At 52.4% G+C, this 19938-nt stretch overlaps 1 protein-coding gene across 1 annotated transcript; it reads right to left on the bottom strand.

The window, feature by feature from the left end:
- Positions 1–1509: 1509 nt before the first annotated feature.
- TNNT2 (troponin T2, cardiac type) lies at positions 1510–19103 on the bottom strand. The gene is given in 14 exon segments (XM_084786727.1): positions 1510–1771; positions 2063–2103; positions 2545–2635; positions 3178–3287; positions 4548–4658; positions 5080–5157; positions 5852–5968; positions 6177–6240; positions 7192–7225; positions 8067–8102; positions 8394–8518; positions 14344–14391; positions 19011–19045; positions 19047–19103. Coding segments are annotated over 14 exon segments (978 nt in total). The 5' UTR covers positions 19089–19103; the 3' UTR covers positions 1510–1725.
- Between the last annotated feature and the right edge of the window lie 835 nt (positions 19104–19938).

A 19938-nucleotide genomic window follows, 5' to 3' on the forward strand; every position in this document is an offset into this window, starting at 1 on the left:
CCCCATCCCACCACTCTGCCTCACACTCTCTCACTGGCTCATGTGTTTGAACACTTCATTCTCCAATGATGACAGTTTGGGGAGGATGTGGGGCCTAACAGGCAGACATGAGGCCATGGAGGTGGGGCTTGAGGATTACAGGCCCACCCCTCCTCCTCTTGTCCAAGCTGTCCGCGCTTCCTGATCTACAAAGATATGAGTAAGCAAGCAGCCTCGTGCTCTTTCTTGTGCCCACCATGACAGTCTATGCCCTCTGTTGTTAAAACTGTGAACCAAATGAACCCTCCCTTTCTTTTCTTTTCTTTTTTTTTTTTAATGGATTTTATTCATTTTATGTATGAGTGCTCTCTCTGCATGTACACCTGCACGCCAGAAGAGGGCATCAGAGGGTATAGATGGTTGGGAGCCACCATGCGGTTGCTGGGAATTGAACTCAGGACCTCTGGAAGAGCAGACAGTGTTCTTCACCACTGAGCCTCCTCTCCAGGACCCTTCCTCTCCTAAGTTGCTTTTGTCTGGTGTTTTGTTGCAGTAACGAGAATAGTAACCAAAAGAGATGGATGGATAAGTGAAGCCATGAGCACAGGCTAAGGCCCTCGGACCATACTCTTTCCATGTCGGGATCACTAACATCTGTACAGGCACATAGCTCAGGACGAATAGGTCCGTACAGTGTCCAGAGAGCAGGACAAGTGATGCCTGTAGGGACAGAGTGCTCTAAGTTGGGCCCAGAGGCTCAGCGCAATGAGAAGTGAATCCACTATGCCTCGGAGGGCACCAGGAAAAGGTCTGAGATGGGGCTCACAGGGGGTTGCTGATGGATGAGAAAAGGAGAGCAGGGAGAAAGGATTCTGGCAGCGGCAGCGGGAGGCCTGAGAAAGACCTGGTGGTACAGGAGAACCTACCCCCTCGCGGAGTGCCCTAGAGAGTTGTTGGATTGGGTGCTTGGCCATCTCTTGTGAATTGACTCTCTGTCCTGCTCAAAACCATGATACCGTGCTAGCCTTTCAGCGCTGGGATTCTTAAGCCCTAGAGGATATGCAGATCATGAGAAAGGGGAAACTGAGGCACTCAGACTAGCCCACACCTCTTGGCAGCCCCAGCCTGAACAGCTGCCCGATGAAACCAGCCTTCCTTCCTCCCTCAAGGGCTCCCTGCCCGCTCAGACAGTGGGCTCTTAGTGCCCAGGCCAGGAGGAGAAAGAAAACAGGAACCATCCAAAGAGGCCCCATTGTTCCCCCAGCAAATGACTCATATGGAGAGTGCTCCCTCCCTGCTCTGCGACAGCCTTCTCCTCCTCTCCCCCGTATGCTGTTCCTGGTGACTCACAGAGGCTAAGATCACAAACCCTGTCCACTGTTCGCGCCTCCCTCCCGGGCTCTGAGAACGTATGCGCATTGCTCTGGCATCAGCTTCTTCCCAGCTGGTGAAAGAAGAGCAGACTGCCATCTTAAGTTCCTCCAAGCTGGGCAGCTATGAGAGTCTTGATGCCCTGTGACACTCGGGGGAAATGAGAAATACCATTCCTTGTGTGCGGCGTGCTGGCCTTTTATTCCTGGCATGACGGGGCGCATAGGGGTCAGGCAGAGTACTGGCTTCTAGCTAAGGCCAGCTCCCACTCTCCAGACAGGAGTCTGCATTGGGTGCCCAGGAGGATCCAGAGCTGGGATGCACAGGGCAGGGACACAGGCAAAGGGCAGAGCTTTGATGCGAACAGTTCTTTCTCTACTTCCAACGGCCGGTGACTTTGGCCTTCCCGCGGGTTTTGGAGCTGCGAGAGAAACAGGGCCCCATCAGATGGAGGGAATGGTGGTAGCAGCTTTCAGTGGGGTAGGGGAGACTAAGAGTTGAGATGAACCTCCTGGAGCAGGGGTGAATACGACAACCACCTTGGGTTCCCTCGCCCTCCCCATCCCACCCTACACTGGCAAGCAGTGGCCCAGGCTGAAAGAAAGGAGCTGTGAACTGAAGGAGAAGGGGAAGAGCTGGGGTCTGAACTCTCACAGGAGGATGTGGAAGGGGACACAAGGTATATGAGGAGAGATGGGCCACAGACACTTACACTTTCTGGTTGTCATTGATCCTGTTTCGCAGAACATTGATCTGGAAGAAAAGCAGGGAAGATAAACGATAAAGTTGGGGTTCATCCAGTGAGGCCTAGTGGGGAGAGGGGGCGGTGGGAGGAAGGCTCAGGGTAGAGGCAAGGGGATAAAGGGGGAGAGAAGTTGCACAGAACACTGTTGGACACCAGTGCGTAAGTGGACTGGACTGATGGGGGCCAGGGAAAGGGGCCTGAGGGTCAGCAGCAGCGGGGACTAGGTCAAACCAGGAGCGTGGCAGGACAGGCACAGAGAGCAGCTCACCTTGTATTTCTTTTGTTTGTTTGTTTGTTTGTTTGTTTTTCGTGACAGGGTCTCTCTGTGTAGACTTTGGCTATCCTGGACTTGCTTTGTAGACCAGGCTGGCCTCGAACTCACAGCAATCTGCCTGCCTCTGTCTCCTGAGTGCTGGGATTAAAGGCGTGGGCCACCACACCCGGCTCACCTCATATTTCTGCTGCTTGAATTTTTCCTGCAGGTCGAATTTCTCGGCCTCCAGGTTGTGGATGCTCTGCCACAGCTCCTTGGCCTTCTCTCTGCAGGAGCCACAGGGGGAGTGCAGTGAGGAGCGATAAGTGGCAAGCTGCCTGGGCCGGGGCGCTGCTTCTCACCCTGGCCCTGATCACCCTTCACTTCGGCCTTCTTTCAGCTCCAGCCTGTCCTTGCACAGTTAGAACCGCAGAGGGTGCCTCCAGCCTATGCTGAGGGCCTGGCCATTCTGGAATTCTGGGTCCTGGCCACTGGGCCCAGTGTTCAGGGACAGACAGCAAGGGCTGCCAGAACAGAATTCTGGGGAGTCCTGGGAGCTGAGGAGAAGCCCACCTGGTGCTGTAGAGCATCTAACTCAGCCTTCCTGTCTCCTGTGTGAATGTGGGCAAGCAGGAGCTCAGACAAGCAAAGGGCCTGCTCAGCTTTCCTGTGGGAAAGCTCACACAGGGAGGGCCTGCGTCCGCTGAGGCCCAATGCCTTGCCATTGTGTGAGGGAGGACCTCCCCCTGGTGGTTGACAATGAGAAGGACCTTCCACCTCACTCTAGGGAAGACTGACTGGCAAGGGCCACCCAACCAACAAGTCTTACCTCAGCTGGTCCTCATTCAGGTGGTCAATGGCCAGCACCTTCCTCCTCTCTGCCAGAATCTTCTTCTTCTTCTCTCGCTCGGTCTGCCTCTTCCCACTCTTCCGTTCTGTCTGAAGGGTGTGGTGAGCAGAGACACTTGGCTAGATATGGCTCCTCCCTGACCCCTGACCCCTGACCCCTGACCCTCCCAATACCCTGCAGAGTAGGACCAGGTCTGAAGAGAACTGGGTTCCTTTCCTATTGCCGTAGCAACATGGCACACCATTACCTTCTGGATTCCCCCAGAGAAACTGCGGCAAGGGCAAGGAGGGGCCTTACCAGGCTCTTGCACACTCCCTCCTCCCACAACTCCTCCTCCAACAAGGTGTGCTCCCCTCCCAGGGAGCGCTCTAAGACTACAGCGAGGAGGAAGAGGACTGGGGCTTTTTGTACCCACCTGAGCTTGCTAAGCCGGGAAACCATGAGAGAGAGAGAGACTCAGAGAGAAAGACCAAGACCGCCACAGAGACATGGAGGGAGACAAGCAGAGTGGGAGATAGGGAGACAGTGAGGGCAAAGAGGTCCGCTGCCCAGCAGAGGCACCTGCTATGCCAAGCACAGGCCTGGGGCTCAGGGAAGTGAATTTGGGTAACATTTGCCTGATATGGTCACCGTGAGGACAGAGACACACCAGCAGAGCAAAGGGCTCAGGATATCTAAAACAAAGTATTCTGGTGCCTCCATGCATTAAAAAAAGAAGGAAAAAAGATTGGGCATGGTAGGCCCATGCATTTATCCCCAGCACTCCGGAGGCTGAGGTTAGAGGGATCTCTGTTGAGTTGGAGGCCAGCCTGGTCTACATAGTGAGTTCCAGAATGGCCAGGGCTGCATAGTGAGACCCTGTCTTAAGGAAAAAAAAAAAGACAGAGAAAGAAAGAAATCAGGGTTCAGCCTTGAAAGGGGGACATCTAGTAGGCGTGAGGAACTGACTGTCTACAAGCAATCTGTGCAGCACACACTTTCCATGGTAGCTCAGTTGTCTCTCTGAAGCTGTAGGGTGAGCAACACTAGGTCGTGTGAGGAAACTGAGGCTATTGCAGGCCATGCCGTTGTGTGTGTGGCAGAATCACATGCACAACTGTGACTCCAGGACCCAAATTCTCTCCCGCGTTGCCCTCAGTCACCTTGGGGAGCCAGCATGAGGAGCCGATGCATCAGTGTCCTAACCTCCCAGTGAAGCCATGGCCAGGCTGCTAGCCAGCGCCTGGGCCAGGCATGAGGAGGCCTTAGGCTTCAGCCACAGAAGTGATTTCTTCATGGAACCAAGCAAAGGCAGCCCTGAGGACACCCTGGGATCTGTCTCCTGGTACCCGGTGCTGCTTCCCACCTACCTTCTGGATGTAGCCTCCAAAATGCATCATGTTGGACAGAGCCTTCTTCTTCCGGGCCTCATCCTCCGCCTTCCTCCTGTTCTCTTCCTCCTCGCGCCGGGCCCTCTCTTCCTGATTTTGGGGTGGGCCAATGAATACATTAATGGCAAGGGTGGCAACCCTGAACATTGATGCTAATATTCTTTAGAAATGAGATCAGCTTTTCCTCCCATTGGGCAAGGAGCTTTCTCAGGTTTAGTGAATGGGTAGGTGCATTGTGTGAGCGAGTTAATGAAGCACTGGCTCACATCTGTAGAATCCCACCGTCCCCCAAGGCTGAGAGGTGCTCGGATCCCATGTACCCTGCACCAGGGAAAGAACCAGGGGCCTAGAGGGTCTTAAAATCATGAGCATGAGGTCCCGGCCTGCCTGTCCTGTTCATCGGTGTGATGTCAGCACTGAGCCAACAGCCTGCATCTATGTGGTGTGATAAATGACTGCCTCTGTGAATAGAGAGGGAACTGGAGCTCATGGCTGGGCTGGAGTCACTCACAGCCAGGCGGTTCTGCCGTTCCTTCTCCCGCTCATTGCGGATTCGCTGCTGCTCGGCCCGCTCTGCCCGCCGCTTTTCCTAGGGAGAAGGGTAGAAGCTCCTGTGTGTGCGTGCCCGGGAGGGATGCTGTCCCCAGGGCAGGACGCAAGAGGTGGCCCCCTTCCACGTTCTTCTTCTCTCAGCCCACTCTATGGATGCTGGTGGAAGTGGCCTGTCACAGGTGGAACCTCCAGGAGAGTGTCCCAGCGTGGTAAGGCCGGCCACTCGTGAGCCTGCTGGAGACCGTCTCAGCGCTGTGGCTTCTCTTGTCTCCCTCAAGGGACCGAGCCACATTCTAGCCCTGGCCACAGCCCAGGCACTAACAGCTTCTGTGTGCTCGAAGATGCATGGCTGGAGTGCACATCTGAGCAAAGTAGGTTGGGTACAAAAAAAACAAAGAATCAAATAAGCTCCTCTCTCAGAGTGAAATTCCAGGTGTTACCTGGAATCGCATGGCCTGATCCCATTCCCTGCATTAGTGAGACTAGCTATGTCAAGGGCAGAGAGAACACAGACATTTGACTAGTCATCCTATAGCCAGTGGTGACTGGCTAGGCCCAGCCAGAGCCAGAAGTTATCAGCCTCAGTTCCTGTTGGCAAGGCGCATCCACACAGATAGGCAGATGGCAGGGACCCAAAGGAGAGCAGTGTCCAACAGGTTGGCAGCTTAAGGCAGTCTGTAGAGGCAGGAGAAGGGGGCGGGGAGGGTGAACTGTGGAAAATCGAAACGTACAATCCTGTCTTTGAGAGAAATTAGCTCTTCTTCCTCCTTCTTCCTGTTCTCAAAATGAGCCTCGATCAGTGTCTGAAGCTCATTCAGGTCCTTTTCCAGGCGCTTCCTGTGGATGTCCTGTGAGGAGAGCCTGCGTGAGAGCCTGCCGCACTGTGAGATGGGTGGGCTCAATGCAAAACACGCAGTCAGGGCTTGGGGCCTGAGCTTGAGCCATCCTGCCAACGGCCTGCCCCAGCTCACAAGATCAGGAGCTCCGTCACTCTCATTAGACCCTCTTGTCACCACCCCTCCAGGCTGGCCTGCTCTACCCAGAGCCACCACTCACGTCAAAGTCCACTCTCTCTCCATCGGGGATCTTGGGTGGCACCAAGTTGGGCATGAAGAGCCTGCTGCAGAGAGGGATGGAGAATCAGAGGTCAGCAGAGCAACGGGGGCCACGAGAGGCCCTGCGTTCCTGGAGCCTCTGGGGCCTTCATCCCATCATCTGTGATGACATCATCGCTGCCAATGTCTACCTCACTTGCTCAGACATTCACCCAGGTAATTTCATTTATCCTTTCACTAGATCCCTGAAGGGGGCAGTGCTCACCTCCATTAAGAAAACCGAGGTTTAAAAGTGCACAGCTGGGAAGGGGAAGGGCTGAGCTAAGATGGCGTCCCTAGGTGGGTCTCTGATCTTTGATTTCCTCATATGCTCTTGGGCCTTCAGGAGCACAAAGGAGATGCTCCAGGATACACAAAGCTGCCAGCATAGGGGATGAACAGAGCTAAGACCGGCACGTGCCGCTGAAGGCCATGAGGGTACTAAAGCGCCATCTGCTGGCAGGATAAGGAAATGGTCCAAGAAGTAAATGCTGGCCAAGAATCAACCAGCCCAGTCTGGATGCCCCACACTCAGAGCCCCAAGGATGTGGTTCCAGGTACGGGACGAAGCTGCCCTGCTCTGCCCTTTTGAAGCTCCCTGAAGCTTCCATGCCCAGGCTTCTCAAAGTTTGCATCCCTTTTCCTCTAGGTCCCACCCCAGCCAAGGGGAGGTCATCCTGTGAGATAGACAGTGCCTGGCCAAGGCCGTGACTAGCCCTTCTCCATTCTGTAGATGAATATAACTCCATCCATGTTAGTGTAAATAATTAGTAGTGAGGTGCATGGCACAGCTCAGCTCCCTTCCCCCTCTCCCCCCAGGCAGAGACCTTTGTACTGTATACAGCCTGTTCAATCCTCTGTGGTAGTCCCTGCCTACCTGCGCACTGTACCACAGACACTCCTGTCTCTTCCTCATCACCCTCCCTCACTGCCCTCTGCTCTGAGGGCTTTAAAACAAATAGGTGCATCCCACTCACCTGGGCTTAGGTTTGGACTCCTCTACTGGACCATCTGGAGGAAAGAGAAGAGGCTGTGGGGTCAGAAAGCCTGACTATTCCCAGCTCCACGCTGAGATGGGCACCTGTGGGCCTCTGTTTCCCCCATCTGCATGGGGAACCTCTCCCGGCCCTGGTGAATCTGAACTTCTATAATCACCAACAGGCATAAAGAGAGGCCACAGAGAATGCTGGCTGTGTCCACAGGCCCAGGACACTAGCCAGTGGAGGCTCAGAGCCTTCTCTAGTCTGTGTTGGCTTGGGAGGATTGCATCTCAGACTCACAGTGATGCAGGGTGCTGTGGGAAGGTTCCTGGGGGCTCTGACTCTAGAACTCCTCCTCCTCCTCAGCCAGCCTACTGTTTTGTGTCTTGGGCTTCCTGGTGGCCGCAGGGCTCAGGGAGTTAGTGGGCATGATTCTAAGGCCTAGCTGGGTTTTCCCCAACCCTGTGTCTGTGTGACTGGAGTCAACCGATACCAGCTGCAACGTGACAAGGACCATGGTGATGGTGTCACCACAGCACGGACCATCCATGTCTTAGAAGTCGTTTCTACAAACACCAGACCTCACTAGCATTGCCTGGGTGCCAGGAGCCTCAGGTGTGAATGTAACTTCTGAGTCGGCTACCATGCTCAGACCAGGGGCTAGACACTGGTCCTCTTGTTGGCCACTAAGGCCACTTCTCTGTGGTAAAGAAGACAAGGGTTCAGAGCCTCCCAAGCCCTGCCAGTGCTACCCTCCAACCTTCTCCTGTATAACGTCTGGTGCAATCCCTGGCCACAGTCTCCCCCCAAGGCTGCTGTGAGGAGTTCTCTTGTCACACCAAACTCCTGTGCTGATGTCCAGCAGCACTTACCGTCAGCATCTTTGGCTTCTTCATCTGGACCAACCTCTAAATGAAACACAAGCAATCAGCAACAGAGGTCCTGTTCTGGACTCAAATCCCCTGAGAGCATTCCCCATGGTCAGGCAGGCTAGCCTGCTGGTCAACCAGGAAGAAGCTCTGGATCCAAAATCACCAGCCAGAGAATGGACTGCTACACTCCCACCCCCACCCCCACCCCCACCCCCACCCCACCCCAACCAGACAGGAATCTCAGGCACACAAGCTAGAAAGCACCTGTTGGGCTGACCTCTTAAAACCCCAGCCCTGAGCCCTCTGTCCCCTCACCCCGGCCTGTACCTTCTGCTTTGGTCTCCTCTGTCTCAGCCTCACCCTCAGGCTCAGGCTCATCCCCACCATCCTCCTCCTCCTCCTCCACTGCCTCCTCTTGCTCTGGAGAGATAAAGAATATATCATGAATATAACTAGGCCCCTCTCTCACAGTGCAGATTGCACAGCAGAGATCAGACTGGGAGAGGTAGAACAGAGTCAGTAATATCCAGGAGCCATGGACTCAAAAACGACAGGAGGAATGCCGCTTGGTTCCTAGTTTAAGCCAGAAGTTGGCAAACTAGGGCGCAAAGCCACACCCAGCCTAGGACTAGTTCTGTAGGCAAAGGCTCATAGGCGCATAACCTCGCCCCCCTCATCTACACTCTTGTCCAGGCCTCAACCCCACAAGTGAGTCCGTGCAGCAGGGACTGTGGGTCTGCCAGCCCAAAGCATTCACTGTCTGTGCCTTCGCAGGGGAAGTGAAACCCAACTGAAGGATACCATCTGACTGGTGAGTGTCTCAGATTTGCCTCCCTGGGAGTTTGGAAATCAGAACCGGGTCTTCCCCAATGTAGAGACCTATTTGCTACCTAGAAGCTGCTGGACAAGCCAGATGTTTGAGGTGGGAGCAGGTGATGTGGTGGTAAGGGGAGCATCAGTGATGGAGGACATCAAGGCTCATTGCTGGGACTAGTTGGGGTGAAGGCCTGTCCAGCCTCTTCCTGCCCAGTTTAGAGCTCACTTCCCCTGTGACCTTCCTGGTGATATGACTCCACCATCTTCCCTAACTGTTCACCTCGGAGGCTCCGCTCAGTGCTGGCTCCACAGGACAGGTGCTAGGGGAGGGCCATTGTGAACCCATTATCTAACAGAAATCAAAGCCGTGAGGTTGTGCGGGTGGAGGAAACGCCCAAGAGTTAGAGCCTTGTGCCACCCTGAAGGTTGCCAGGAATTTCTATTTTCATCATTTGCTTGGCAGGATGTGGACCCCGCCTCTCCCAACATCCAGAAGGGACAGGCAGATTAGGGAGACAGGATGCCATCCAGACCATGACTCGGCTTGGCGGAAGTGCTCGTAGCACCTGGTGATGAATAGACTGACAAGTGGTGACCCTTTGGCAGAGGGAGAAGAAAACACCCCAGGACAGAAAGAGCCATCAGAGAAAAGAGAGCACCTCCACCCTCTCTGCCCCATCTTCTCTGGCCTCCTCAGTGAGGTCTGGGGTACCTCTTCTTCCCACCCTGGAGGAGGTTTTCCAGGTAACATGAGAGTAGAGGAAGATGGCCGTTTATGGGGTCCACCTGCCATTCATGCTAGGCTTCATCTCTCTATGCCATGTGCCCTTTGCTCAGTGGTCATTTAGAAGCCCGGTGAGCAGGGCCCCCTGGATGTCACCGTGGGGAAGCTGGTCCTAAAAGGAACCCTCTTCTGTCTCCCTTGCCCTTCTGTTATCCCTGGGAGCGAGCCAGCCTCGCCCCTCACCACTCGGCAGCACACATCTGAACGCTGACGTCATGTCCTTTTCTGCTCTGGCTATTTCCAGTGTCCTCTAAATACTCTTCAATGGCTTTGTCCCCAGAGCACTACCCCCCTTTGGCCATTGTGCCTTAGGCAAAGCAGGGAAGGTCCCCCACATGGAACACTGCCACACATAGTGGAGCAGTTGGGGTTTGTTCCTGCCTTGAGAATCTCTCTGTGATCACATGTGGAGCAGGTGGGAAGACAGGAAAAGCCCAGATCCGTCCCCCTCCCCCTCCCCCATCAGAGAAAAATCAAGAAGGCAGAGAAGGAATGGGTGAGGGGTCCTAGGGTCCTGATGCTGCTGAAGTTGAGCCTCCCTAGCCCAGAGCCCAGGAGGACAGGAGAGCAGGGACGGGAACGGGACAGGGAGAGCTGTACTACCGTCTTCGTCTTCGCTCCAGTTCTCCTCTTCTGGGTGCAGGAGGTGACGGCAGCAAAGGGGGCAAGCGGAACAGGTTAGCGTGCAGCAGAAAGCCAAGTGCCAAGCCAACACTCAAGCAATATGGCAGTGTCACTCCTTGGTGACATCCCTGAGCCTCAAGTAAGTGGACAACATGACAGTCACTTGCCAACCACTTCTGAGAACGGAATAGTTTAGCATGCCTAGCTGCAAGCAGGCTACAGGCCCTGGCTTCTCTCTCTCTCACTAAGACAGTGGACCACAGTATCAGAGAATGGGGGGGAAAATTCACCACCACCCCTTCCAGCTTCTCCCACAAATTGTCCCACAAATCACCTACAGAGTTCCATAGTCACATGTAGGAAAGCCTCCACTTGGAGACACACCAAGGGAGCTGGCCTAGCATGTTGGGAGGCCTGGACTCATAATCTGAGGAGATTAACTGTTTCATAGATGTTCTCAATGCAAAAGTCTCTGCTTTAGGAAGGGCTTAACAGCAATGGGAAGACCCTTCCCCTTAGGAAAAAGGCCCTTAGGACTATCTGTGGTGTAGGTTTCAGACACTCAGCTGGGCCTTTCCTTCCTAAGGCAGAGGAGGTGCCTCAGGCCATTCAGGGCAAGCAAGGTATGTGCAGATGCTGCAAGAGTTCCATTGAGAACTTCTTTAGCTCCCAGAAAGATCCATACTGTGTAGTAGTAGCCAGGCTGAAGGTCACAAATCTGGCTCAAGTCTGTTTCCCAAACCTTAACACCAAGAACCTCCAATGGTTAGATGAAAAACCCTCCAGGGCAAAATACACCACCACTGCACCCCACCTCGGGCAGATGGAGTGCCTTCCACAGAGGGGTTGGAGGAAGCTGGGCTCTTGAGTCAAAATATGCTTTTGAAGCTGGGCATAGTGGCTCATGACTCACACCTGTAATCCCAGTACTGCAACTGAGGCAGGAGGATTGCTACAATTTGAGACCAACCTGAGCTACTAAATTTAAAGTTGTTGTTGTTGTTGTTGTTGTTGTTGTTTAATTAAAAAAGAAAAATCCAGCCGAGTGGTGGTGGCTCACGCCTTTAATCCCAGAACTCAAGAGGCAGAGGCAGGTGGACCGCTATGAGTTCAAGGCCAGTCTGGTCTTCAAAGCAAGTCTAGGACAGCCAAGACTAGAAACCCTGTCTTGAAAAACAAAAAAGAAAAATCCAGGTGCAGTGGTGCACACCTGTAATCCCAGCACTCAGGGAAGCAGATCTCTGTGAGCTCAAGGCCAGCCTGGTCTACAAAGTGAGTCTAGGACAGCCAAGACTACACAGAGAAACCCTATCTCTAAAAACAAAAAAGAAAAAGAAAAAAGCGGGAGAGAGAGAGGTGGGGGGAAGAGAAGAGAAGAAAAGAAAAGAAAAGAAAGAATAGAAAAGAAGCCATGGTTTGGAGTTTTAGCTCAGTGGTGGAACGCTGGATTGAACAGGGTGCAAAATCTTTCTAATGGCTCCTGAAAACCAGACATGGCGTTTGTGATCCCTTTCTGCTCATGGCTCCTATTTAGCTACATGACAGAGCAGGCTTGAAGGAGCAAGAGACTCCCCCACTTTCACCAGAAAGCCCAGGCAGCAGGGGAGGCACAGCTCCCTGAACCTTCAGAGACGCTTTCCCTTGTGTCCACACGTGACGTGCCTTTGCCAAAGCACTGCAAGCCAGTCTGTAGAAGCCAGGAGCCACAGAGTCACCATGGGCCCTCCAGGAGGAGGGACAGGGAAAGAGTGCTCCCAGAGAGAGCAGAGCCCAACCCAAGGAGGAGGTGACATGTCATCATATCCAGGAGAAGGGGGACAGCAAGATGGCCCTCTGCCAGGTTGTAATAAAGCTTCATGCCCACAGAAAGTATCCCATGGAACAGAGCACCTTCAGACTCATGACCACATTGGGAAAAGCAGCAAATGGACTGTTCTTTGCTTCATTCGTGGCATTATGGTTATTTTTGTGTGTTTAATGGGACTTATGTTTTGTAACTTTTAATTTAATTTCATATATACATATATATGGATGTTTTGCCTACATGTGTGTCTGTGCAATGCTTGTGTGCATGATGCCCACACAGGTCAAAAGAGGGTGTCAGATCCCCTAAAACTCAAGTTACATACAGTTGTGAGCCACCACATGGGTACCAGGAATTGAACCTGGGTCTTCTGGAAGTGCAGCCAGTGCTCTTTAGTGCTGAGCCACCTCTCCAGGACACATTTCTTTCTTTCTTTCTTTCTTTCTTTCTTTCTTTCTTTCTTTCCTTCTTTCTTTCTTGTGTGTGTGTGTGTGTGTGTGTGTGTGTGTGTGTGTGTGTGTGTGTGTGGTTTGGTTTGGTTTGGTTTGGTTTGGTTTTTGGTTTTTCAAGACAGGGTTTCTCTGTGTAGTCTTGGCTATCCTGGTCTCACTTTGTAACCAGGATGGCCTTGACTTACAGCGATCCACCTGCCTCTGCCTCCTGAGTGCTGGGATTAAAGGCAGGCACCACCATGCCTGGCTTTTTTCTTTCTTTCTTTCTTTCTTTCTTTCTTTCTTTCTTTCTTTCTTTCTTTTTTCTTTCTTTTCACATTTCTTGAAATAGGTGCTGAAATAGTAAAGCACGGATCTGGGAGTGATTTGGGGTGTCTCTTCAGAACAGCTAGTATCAGCTGAGGATGAAAGAAGATGGTCTGTGTTTATGATGGCAGGGGCTAGCTGGGTAATGAGAATGTGGGGTCTTTTCTTGTTGTCTATATACATTTTGAAGTTTTCATGGTTAAAAAATGTGTTTTACACACATGCATATGTATGTATATACATATATACGTACACACATATATAATATACATATGTGTGTGCATGTGTGATTACTTGGGTCATCTCTGCTCAGCTAGTTCAGGGCAAAGACAAGCTGTTTTCCCAGAAATACTGGTCTCCTGAAACTCCTCTCTGGCTCCCAACCTGCCCAAGGTACATACCTTCCACAGCGTCTGCTCACAAGGGAAGGCCAGGGCAAAAGAGAAGAGAGAAGAAGTGGGTCAGTTTCCAGCCATACTGTCCTCCATCTGTGTGTGTGTCCCCGTGAGCGCTTACCTTCCTGTTCCCTGAATATGAAAGAAGACATTGTCAGTACTAATGCACATGCTACACACACACACACACACACCCCTTCACATGACCTTTCCCTGAAGCCTGCCAGCCCTCTTTTCCCAATCCCTACTTGCTCAATGGTATTCTGTCTTCTAACCTGCCCTGCAAAGACCCCCAGCAGCCTAGATGACCCTTAGCCAGTGCTATCTGCCACTGTCCCCAGCAAACCTCTAAGTCAACAATCTTGGCATCTTTGGCATTCTTCCTGCTCTCACCTCACCTCTGAGGTTCTCCCGGGCAGCGCTCCTTTTTAGAAAGCCCTTCTCTCCCAAGTCTCTCTCCAAAGGCTGTCAGATGAGGCATCCCTTCCCCACACATCTGCCTCAGCCCATCCTAGCTCCCTCTTTCCCTCTTCCCAGAGTTCCTGTGCCACAACTGCACATCACACGCCTTTGCTAAGTCCTTCAGCTGTTCATCTCAGCAGCACCAAGGGAAAGGAGGCTTGGTGGGAGGTCTGTGTGACTTCCCTGATGACATAAATATATGGAATACTTGTTGGGTTGCCTAACTGTACCTCACCTTTGACTTCTCCAGGTCAGGCCTGGGACAGGCACTGGGGGGTGACTTGGGATCCAAGGAGGAGTAATAATCCTGGGCTCTGAGGCATGATGGGAGATACCATTTCTGTGGCCTCGGGGGAGCTGTTGAACTGTTAGCAGTTTCAACAGCCCCAGCTTCTCAGCTTCCCTCCTGGCAGCCAGTGTACCAGCAAGTAAGACCTGTTGGCCCTGGAACCGAATCCTCTATTCCCAAAGTCCCCAGCCTGAGGTCTGCCTGGGATCTGCTAATCAGAGGTACAGAAATAGGAAGGAAGGGAAGAAATCCCAACTCCAGGTCCTGGAAACAGGCACGGCCACTCCTTCCAGGACATGAGGTGTGAGAGAACAACACGCGAGACAGGATGCTAAGGATACTCACTCCTCGAACTCCTCCACCACCTCTTCTGCATCAGACATGGTCTCGGCTCTACCTCCAGAAAGAGAAAAACATCATTGTAGCTGGGAAGAGAAGGCTGTCTTCCGCAGGGGCTCTCTGTACATAGCTGGAGAGGACTCAAAGAGGCCCGAGGGTGAATTCTCTGTGTGACCCACAGTGCAAAGCTAGCTTCTTCTTTTGTGATGAAGCGACCATGATACCGGAATCACAGCTGGACAGCCAATCGGCGTTCACCCCTTCCCTGCTCCCGAATGGGCATGTCACCCTGGATATCATATGTTCCTAGTTGTGATCCTCCACTTTCAAGGCAACAGAGAGACTCCTATTTTAAATGGCACCCCATTTCTCTTCTCACTGTGTATTTCATCCTGGCTCAGAGCTCCCCCGGGAGATTAGTGACATGAACTCTAGCCCTGCACAGCACTCAACAGCTACTGCCCAAGAAAAGCCAACTGCAATGGTCATACTGTATGATTCCATTTATAACTTTCTTGAAGTGGCAAGATTAGAAATATGCCCAGTGCCGTGACACACGCCTGTAATCCCAACCCTCAGAGAGGCAGAGGCGAGCCAATTGTTGTGAGTTCGAGGCCAGCCTGGTCTACAAAGCAAGCCCAGGACAGCCAGGGCTACACAGAGAGGCCCTGTCTCGAAACAAACAGAAGTTTATAAATGTGGAGAACATCATCGGGACTCCTGGGAGGGAAGGAGGGAAGTGGGAATGATAACAAAATATACACAAGGGATCCTTGTTGGTGTGTGTGTGTGTGTGTGTGTGTGTGTGTGTGTGTGTGTGTGTGTACACCTGAGTATCGCAGTGTGTGTGTGGAGATCAGAGGGCCCCTGGTTTTCTTCTTCCACCGTGCAGGCCCCGGGATTTGAACTCAGGTTGTCAGTGTTGATGGCAAGTGCATTTACCACCAAGCCATCTCACAGGTCCCCTAGTGGATCTTGACTGTAGAGATGATCACATAAACATACCCAGGTTAAAACTGTATGATGTCAACGCAAACACGGCACAAGCAAGGAGGCTGTGGTGTTCTAAATGAGAGTGAGGGTGAACTGAGCCAGTCTTTACACTCAAGTTGTGATATTACACCATATAAGCTTGTAAAATTATTGTCCGAGGAATGTGGACAAGGGGCCACAAGAAACTTTTTTCTGTTTGTTTGTTTTTTGTTTATTAAGTGTAGTCTTGTGTGAGCATGTGCACATATGAGTGCATGTGTCTATGGCATGAGGAAGAGGAGTTCAGATCTCCTGAACTTGTGAGCCACCTGACATGATGCCAGGACACCACCTTGGGTCCTTAGGCATGTGCGTTTAATTGCTGAGCCATTTCTCTAGCCCTTTTGTATTATTTCTTAGAATTGCATATTAATCCATAAACTCTCAACAAAGAGTCCGGCTTTAAAGTTTCCCTGGGAATCGGATCGAGCTATTCCTGTGACTGTGGCGGAGCAGCGCTGGATTGAGGCTCTCTTCCTTCTCATGGTTGCTGAGGAAGTGATGTAAGTTGAACCTCGGTCTTCTCTGAATGGTGGAATTCAGACAGCCCAGCTAAGGGACCTTATGAGGATCCATCAGGTGTTAGTGAGTGGACGCCTCAGCATGGCCAGGTATGCCAGATACGCACTCGCCCTCACAAGAAGCCACAGGGAGAGGTGCCAAGAGCAAGGCCTCAGAGTGACGTCCATCTGGCTTTGAATGCTGCCTCCCTGGCGTCCTTGAATATGACCTTGGAAAGGTCATTTTGTTTTCCTACACCACAATTCCCTTTGGGAAATCTCTCCTCCCCTGAGGTGTACGCAAAGATTAGAGATAGTGTAATGACTGATCTGGAGTACAAACTCAACCCCTATTAAAACTGGAAGGCATATCAGTGCCTAGCCCAAAGACACTGGAACACAGACTGAAATGTGGGAAACGCCCCCTGTTGTTTGCAATACAACCTTCCGGACAACAGATGTACAACGGAGACAGGGCATACAATGTGAGAGGGCTCAAGAGCAGTAGAAGCAAATTGACTGACAGGCCCACTCTTGCGTCTTTCTCTTGTACCCTGCTTCCTGCCCACGCTGAAGCCATCTCCCTGTAGTCTAGCCCACATTGACAGTACAGAAGGGTGGGACACGGATGGTCCTGATCTGCCTTCTCCAACTTCCCCTGTATATCCCAATGCAAGGAAGAAGGCTAAGATGAAACCCAGGAACACATCTATGGACATCCATGAAATGCAGTGCACTGCTGGATTGAACTGCTGGGCAGTACGAGGCCACCCTTGAGACGAAGGTGGGACTTCCCAGATGTTCTAAGTAGAGACTGCCTCAGACTCAGAACTCACTGCAGCTTGGTCCAGACCAGCTTGGTTAGGGACAAGCAAAGCCGGTCTCCACTCTGCTCCCTGTGTGGGAGTAGGACAGAGACAGTGGCAAGAAGCCCTGCTCACAGGGAACTCTGGACAGCAGCCCTGTGAACCCTGTCACCCTGAACCCCCATATTAAGATAGTGGAGAATGGATGCCAAATGTGTAAAGTGTCTTAACAGTGGGTGGGGCCTGTATTCTACGGAGAGAACAACAGATGACCTCCACCTGGACCTCAGGATGAGCAAGGCCATTGCTGAGCCCAGGAGTCACCTTGTCCAAAGATCAGGGGAGCACTCAGAACCTATGAGGAGAAGCCCATTGCCTGGGATGGGGTTGGGGGAGAGTTCTTGGGGGGGGAAGTGTGTGGCTACCCCAGAGCTACTCTCCTGCCCTCCCACCAGCTTAGAGCTACCGGGCATCTTGCTGAGATCAGAGAGGTAGGAGCAACTTGGTTCCTGCCCCCCCCCCCAGGAACACCATCTAGCTCCCAAAAATAGCACACAGACCACAGACTGCAGAGTCTGAGGAGAGCTCCCGGCTGAGGGGGCACACCTAAGCCAAGTGGACTAAGAAAAGAAAGGGGGAGGCCGGGCCTGAGGGCTACTAAATGGGGGGGAGATGGTGAAGCTGGAGGGGTGGATATAAGCATGTCCCAAGGGCTCTACACTTCCACCAGCTTCTCACCCTGACTACCCTCACAGCAAGCCACAGTGGTCAGCCGCCTTTCATGGGTAATAAAGTAAAAGCAACAGAAGCCAAAAAGAAGACTCTCTTTGGAGATCAAAAGACCCGAGTCTTAAACAGAGCTTTTACTGTGTGGCCTTAGGTGGTCACTTAAGCTCTCTCGAGTTTTAATTGATTTACCTATAAAAGAGGTTAGCTTCGGAGTCTGGCTTTGCCACATGTCTGGGGAGCATAGGCTCTGGCCTTCAACCTTTGTCCAAAGCATTAAGCTGGGATCTTCCTAAAACTCCAGCTGTTAGCCCATGAGCTGAGGACTCAGCAGAGTGTAGAAGGGAGGGGCAAAGGTAACTTGATCCCCTCAGATTCTTCTGCCTTGGGAGGAGGAGAAGGACCTGTCCGGTGAGAGGAGGGTCAGAAGAAGAATCCTGGAGGTCAGGTGCCTTCCCAGACGGACTCCCTGTGGAATGTGCTGGAAATGTCTTACATGCCAAGCAATTACCTCCCAGAAGTCAGAAAAGCTGTCTACAGTTCGAAGGCACTGAACAAGAGCAATCCCTAAGGGCAAGTTGGGGTGGGGGCAAGGGTCACACTGGAAGGGACATAGTGGGTCCCAGGCAGATCTTTCCAATGTTGACAAGCTTAGCTTAGCTCACTTCTCCTGGGAAAGGGATCTGGACTCATCAGTCCTCCAGGGCTTGTCACTCTTGTTCTCCTCCAGGTGTGGAGTCACACCTGGTCCCAGAAGCCCAGAGGAGATAGTGCATCTGCATGGCGAGGCCCCATCAGGCTCACCTGCCCCTGGACAGCTCACCTTTCTCAGTGCTTCTTTGTTCCTGGACGTGAGAGCTGGGCCACCAGGATTCATTGGCAAATATAGCCAAGGTCTTATCCTGATCTCAGGCCCTCTAGAAGAAAGGTTTGGGTGGCTCTTAATCTATATCTGGGGATCCCTGTTGGCTAGGGTTCTTTTGTATTTAGTGGCCCAACAGTGATCTCTCTACACATGAAAAAAGAAAAAGGTTTGTTTTGACCACATCCCCTGGATGGCGAGGCCTGGTGGCACTCAGAGGAAGGATAGCAGGCTACCAAGAAGAGACTTGATACCCTATGAGCATATACAGGGGGAGGAGGCCCCCCTCAGTCACAGACATAGGGGAGGGGAGTAGGGGGAAAGCGGGAGGGAGGGAGTAACGGGAGGATATAGGGGATGGGCTAACAATTAAGATGTAATATGAATAAATTAATAAAATATTTAAAAAAAAAAAAAAGAAAAGAAAAAGGTCTGGGGAGGGAGAACAACCTACTCCAGACTTTAAAACTACAGAGTATCTTTAGTGGCAGATCAGGACCTCCAACTTGCTTCCCATCAAGACTGCAGGCTCTCCCCACTCCATGGCACTCCTGTTGGAGTGTAGCCTGGAAATTGTCCCTCTGAATGTGGAGGTGTTCTCCCCACTAGAAGGGGCCATGGATTTCAATCAACCTGGTGACCACTCAAGAGTGAACACAGGCACAGGGCAGGGCAAGGTGTCCAGACTGAGTCCTTCATATTTTCCCACCCGCCTCTGTCCTTTCCTAGAGCCTCCCCTACTCTTACCTCTGAACAGGGGCTGCGTACAGGTCCTGAGGTATCTATCTGCTCAGCCTGGGCAGGGACTGGCCGAGGGCAGAGCATGGAGAGGGCTTTAAGCAGGCATGTGGGCTGGGGCCCTGCGAGCCAAGCCCTGCGGTGGGAGGAATGCACGGCAGGAGATGGGAGGGGGGGAACACAATGGGGGGTGTTGGCTGCTATTTTGGCAGGTGCCGGGCACAGGGCTAAAGGAACAAGTACCCCACGCCATATAAGCTCATGTGGTCCTCCAGCTGCTCAGATAAAGCTATTTAAAACCAGAGCAGATATGCAGAGAACAGGCTTGTAACATAAGCCAGCTGTCCCTCTTAAGAATCCTGATAAAGCAGATGCCAGAAGCCCAGGCCAGGAGGGCAGGCTGGGAACAGGGTTGGGGGCAGAAGTCAACCTCAGAGACACCTCAAGACCTTCCAAGCCAGGTCCTGGGGACAACTGAGGCTGGGGGTAAAAATGTCATCTGGGCTACTGGCTGCTTCTAATTGGACCAAGTGGCCTCAGGCCGACTGCAAGCTCTGCCGGCCTTGGTGAGGGCATCTTGTGTGAGCCCCAAGGCTACATGCCACGTCCTCCTCACAGAAGTGGGCACCAACGGCTAGAGGAGGTTAGACGCAAGCATGGCCACCCACTCTCCTTTGTTTGGCAGCAGGAGTATGGGTGTGGTGGAGAGGGCTCTTGGGGGAGAATCATTGGAGTTTTTGTTGTCATTGTTGTTTTTGGTTTTTCGAGACAGGGGGACCAGTGGAGTTTTCCCTGCAGCTCTGTCCGGCTTGCCCTCTAGGTCAAAGATCCACAAGCTCAGGACCAAGCCTTTGCTGTAGAATGCTTATGTCCAGGAGGCCACACAGTGACTGGCAGAAGGAGGGCCTCACACCATGATGGAAACTAAAAGAGGAAA

The sequence above is a fragment of the Acomys minous genome, assembly GCF_964271855.1.
Source record: "Acomys minous genome assembly, chromosome: 1".
NCBI lineage: Eukaryota > Metazoa > Chordata > Mammalia > Rodentia > Muridae > Acomys > Acomys minous.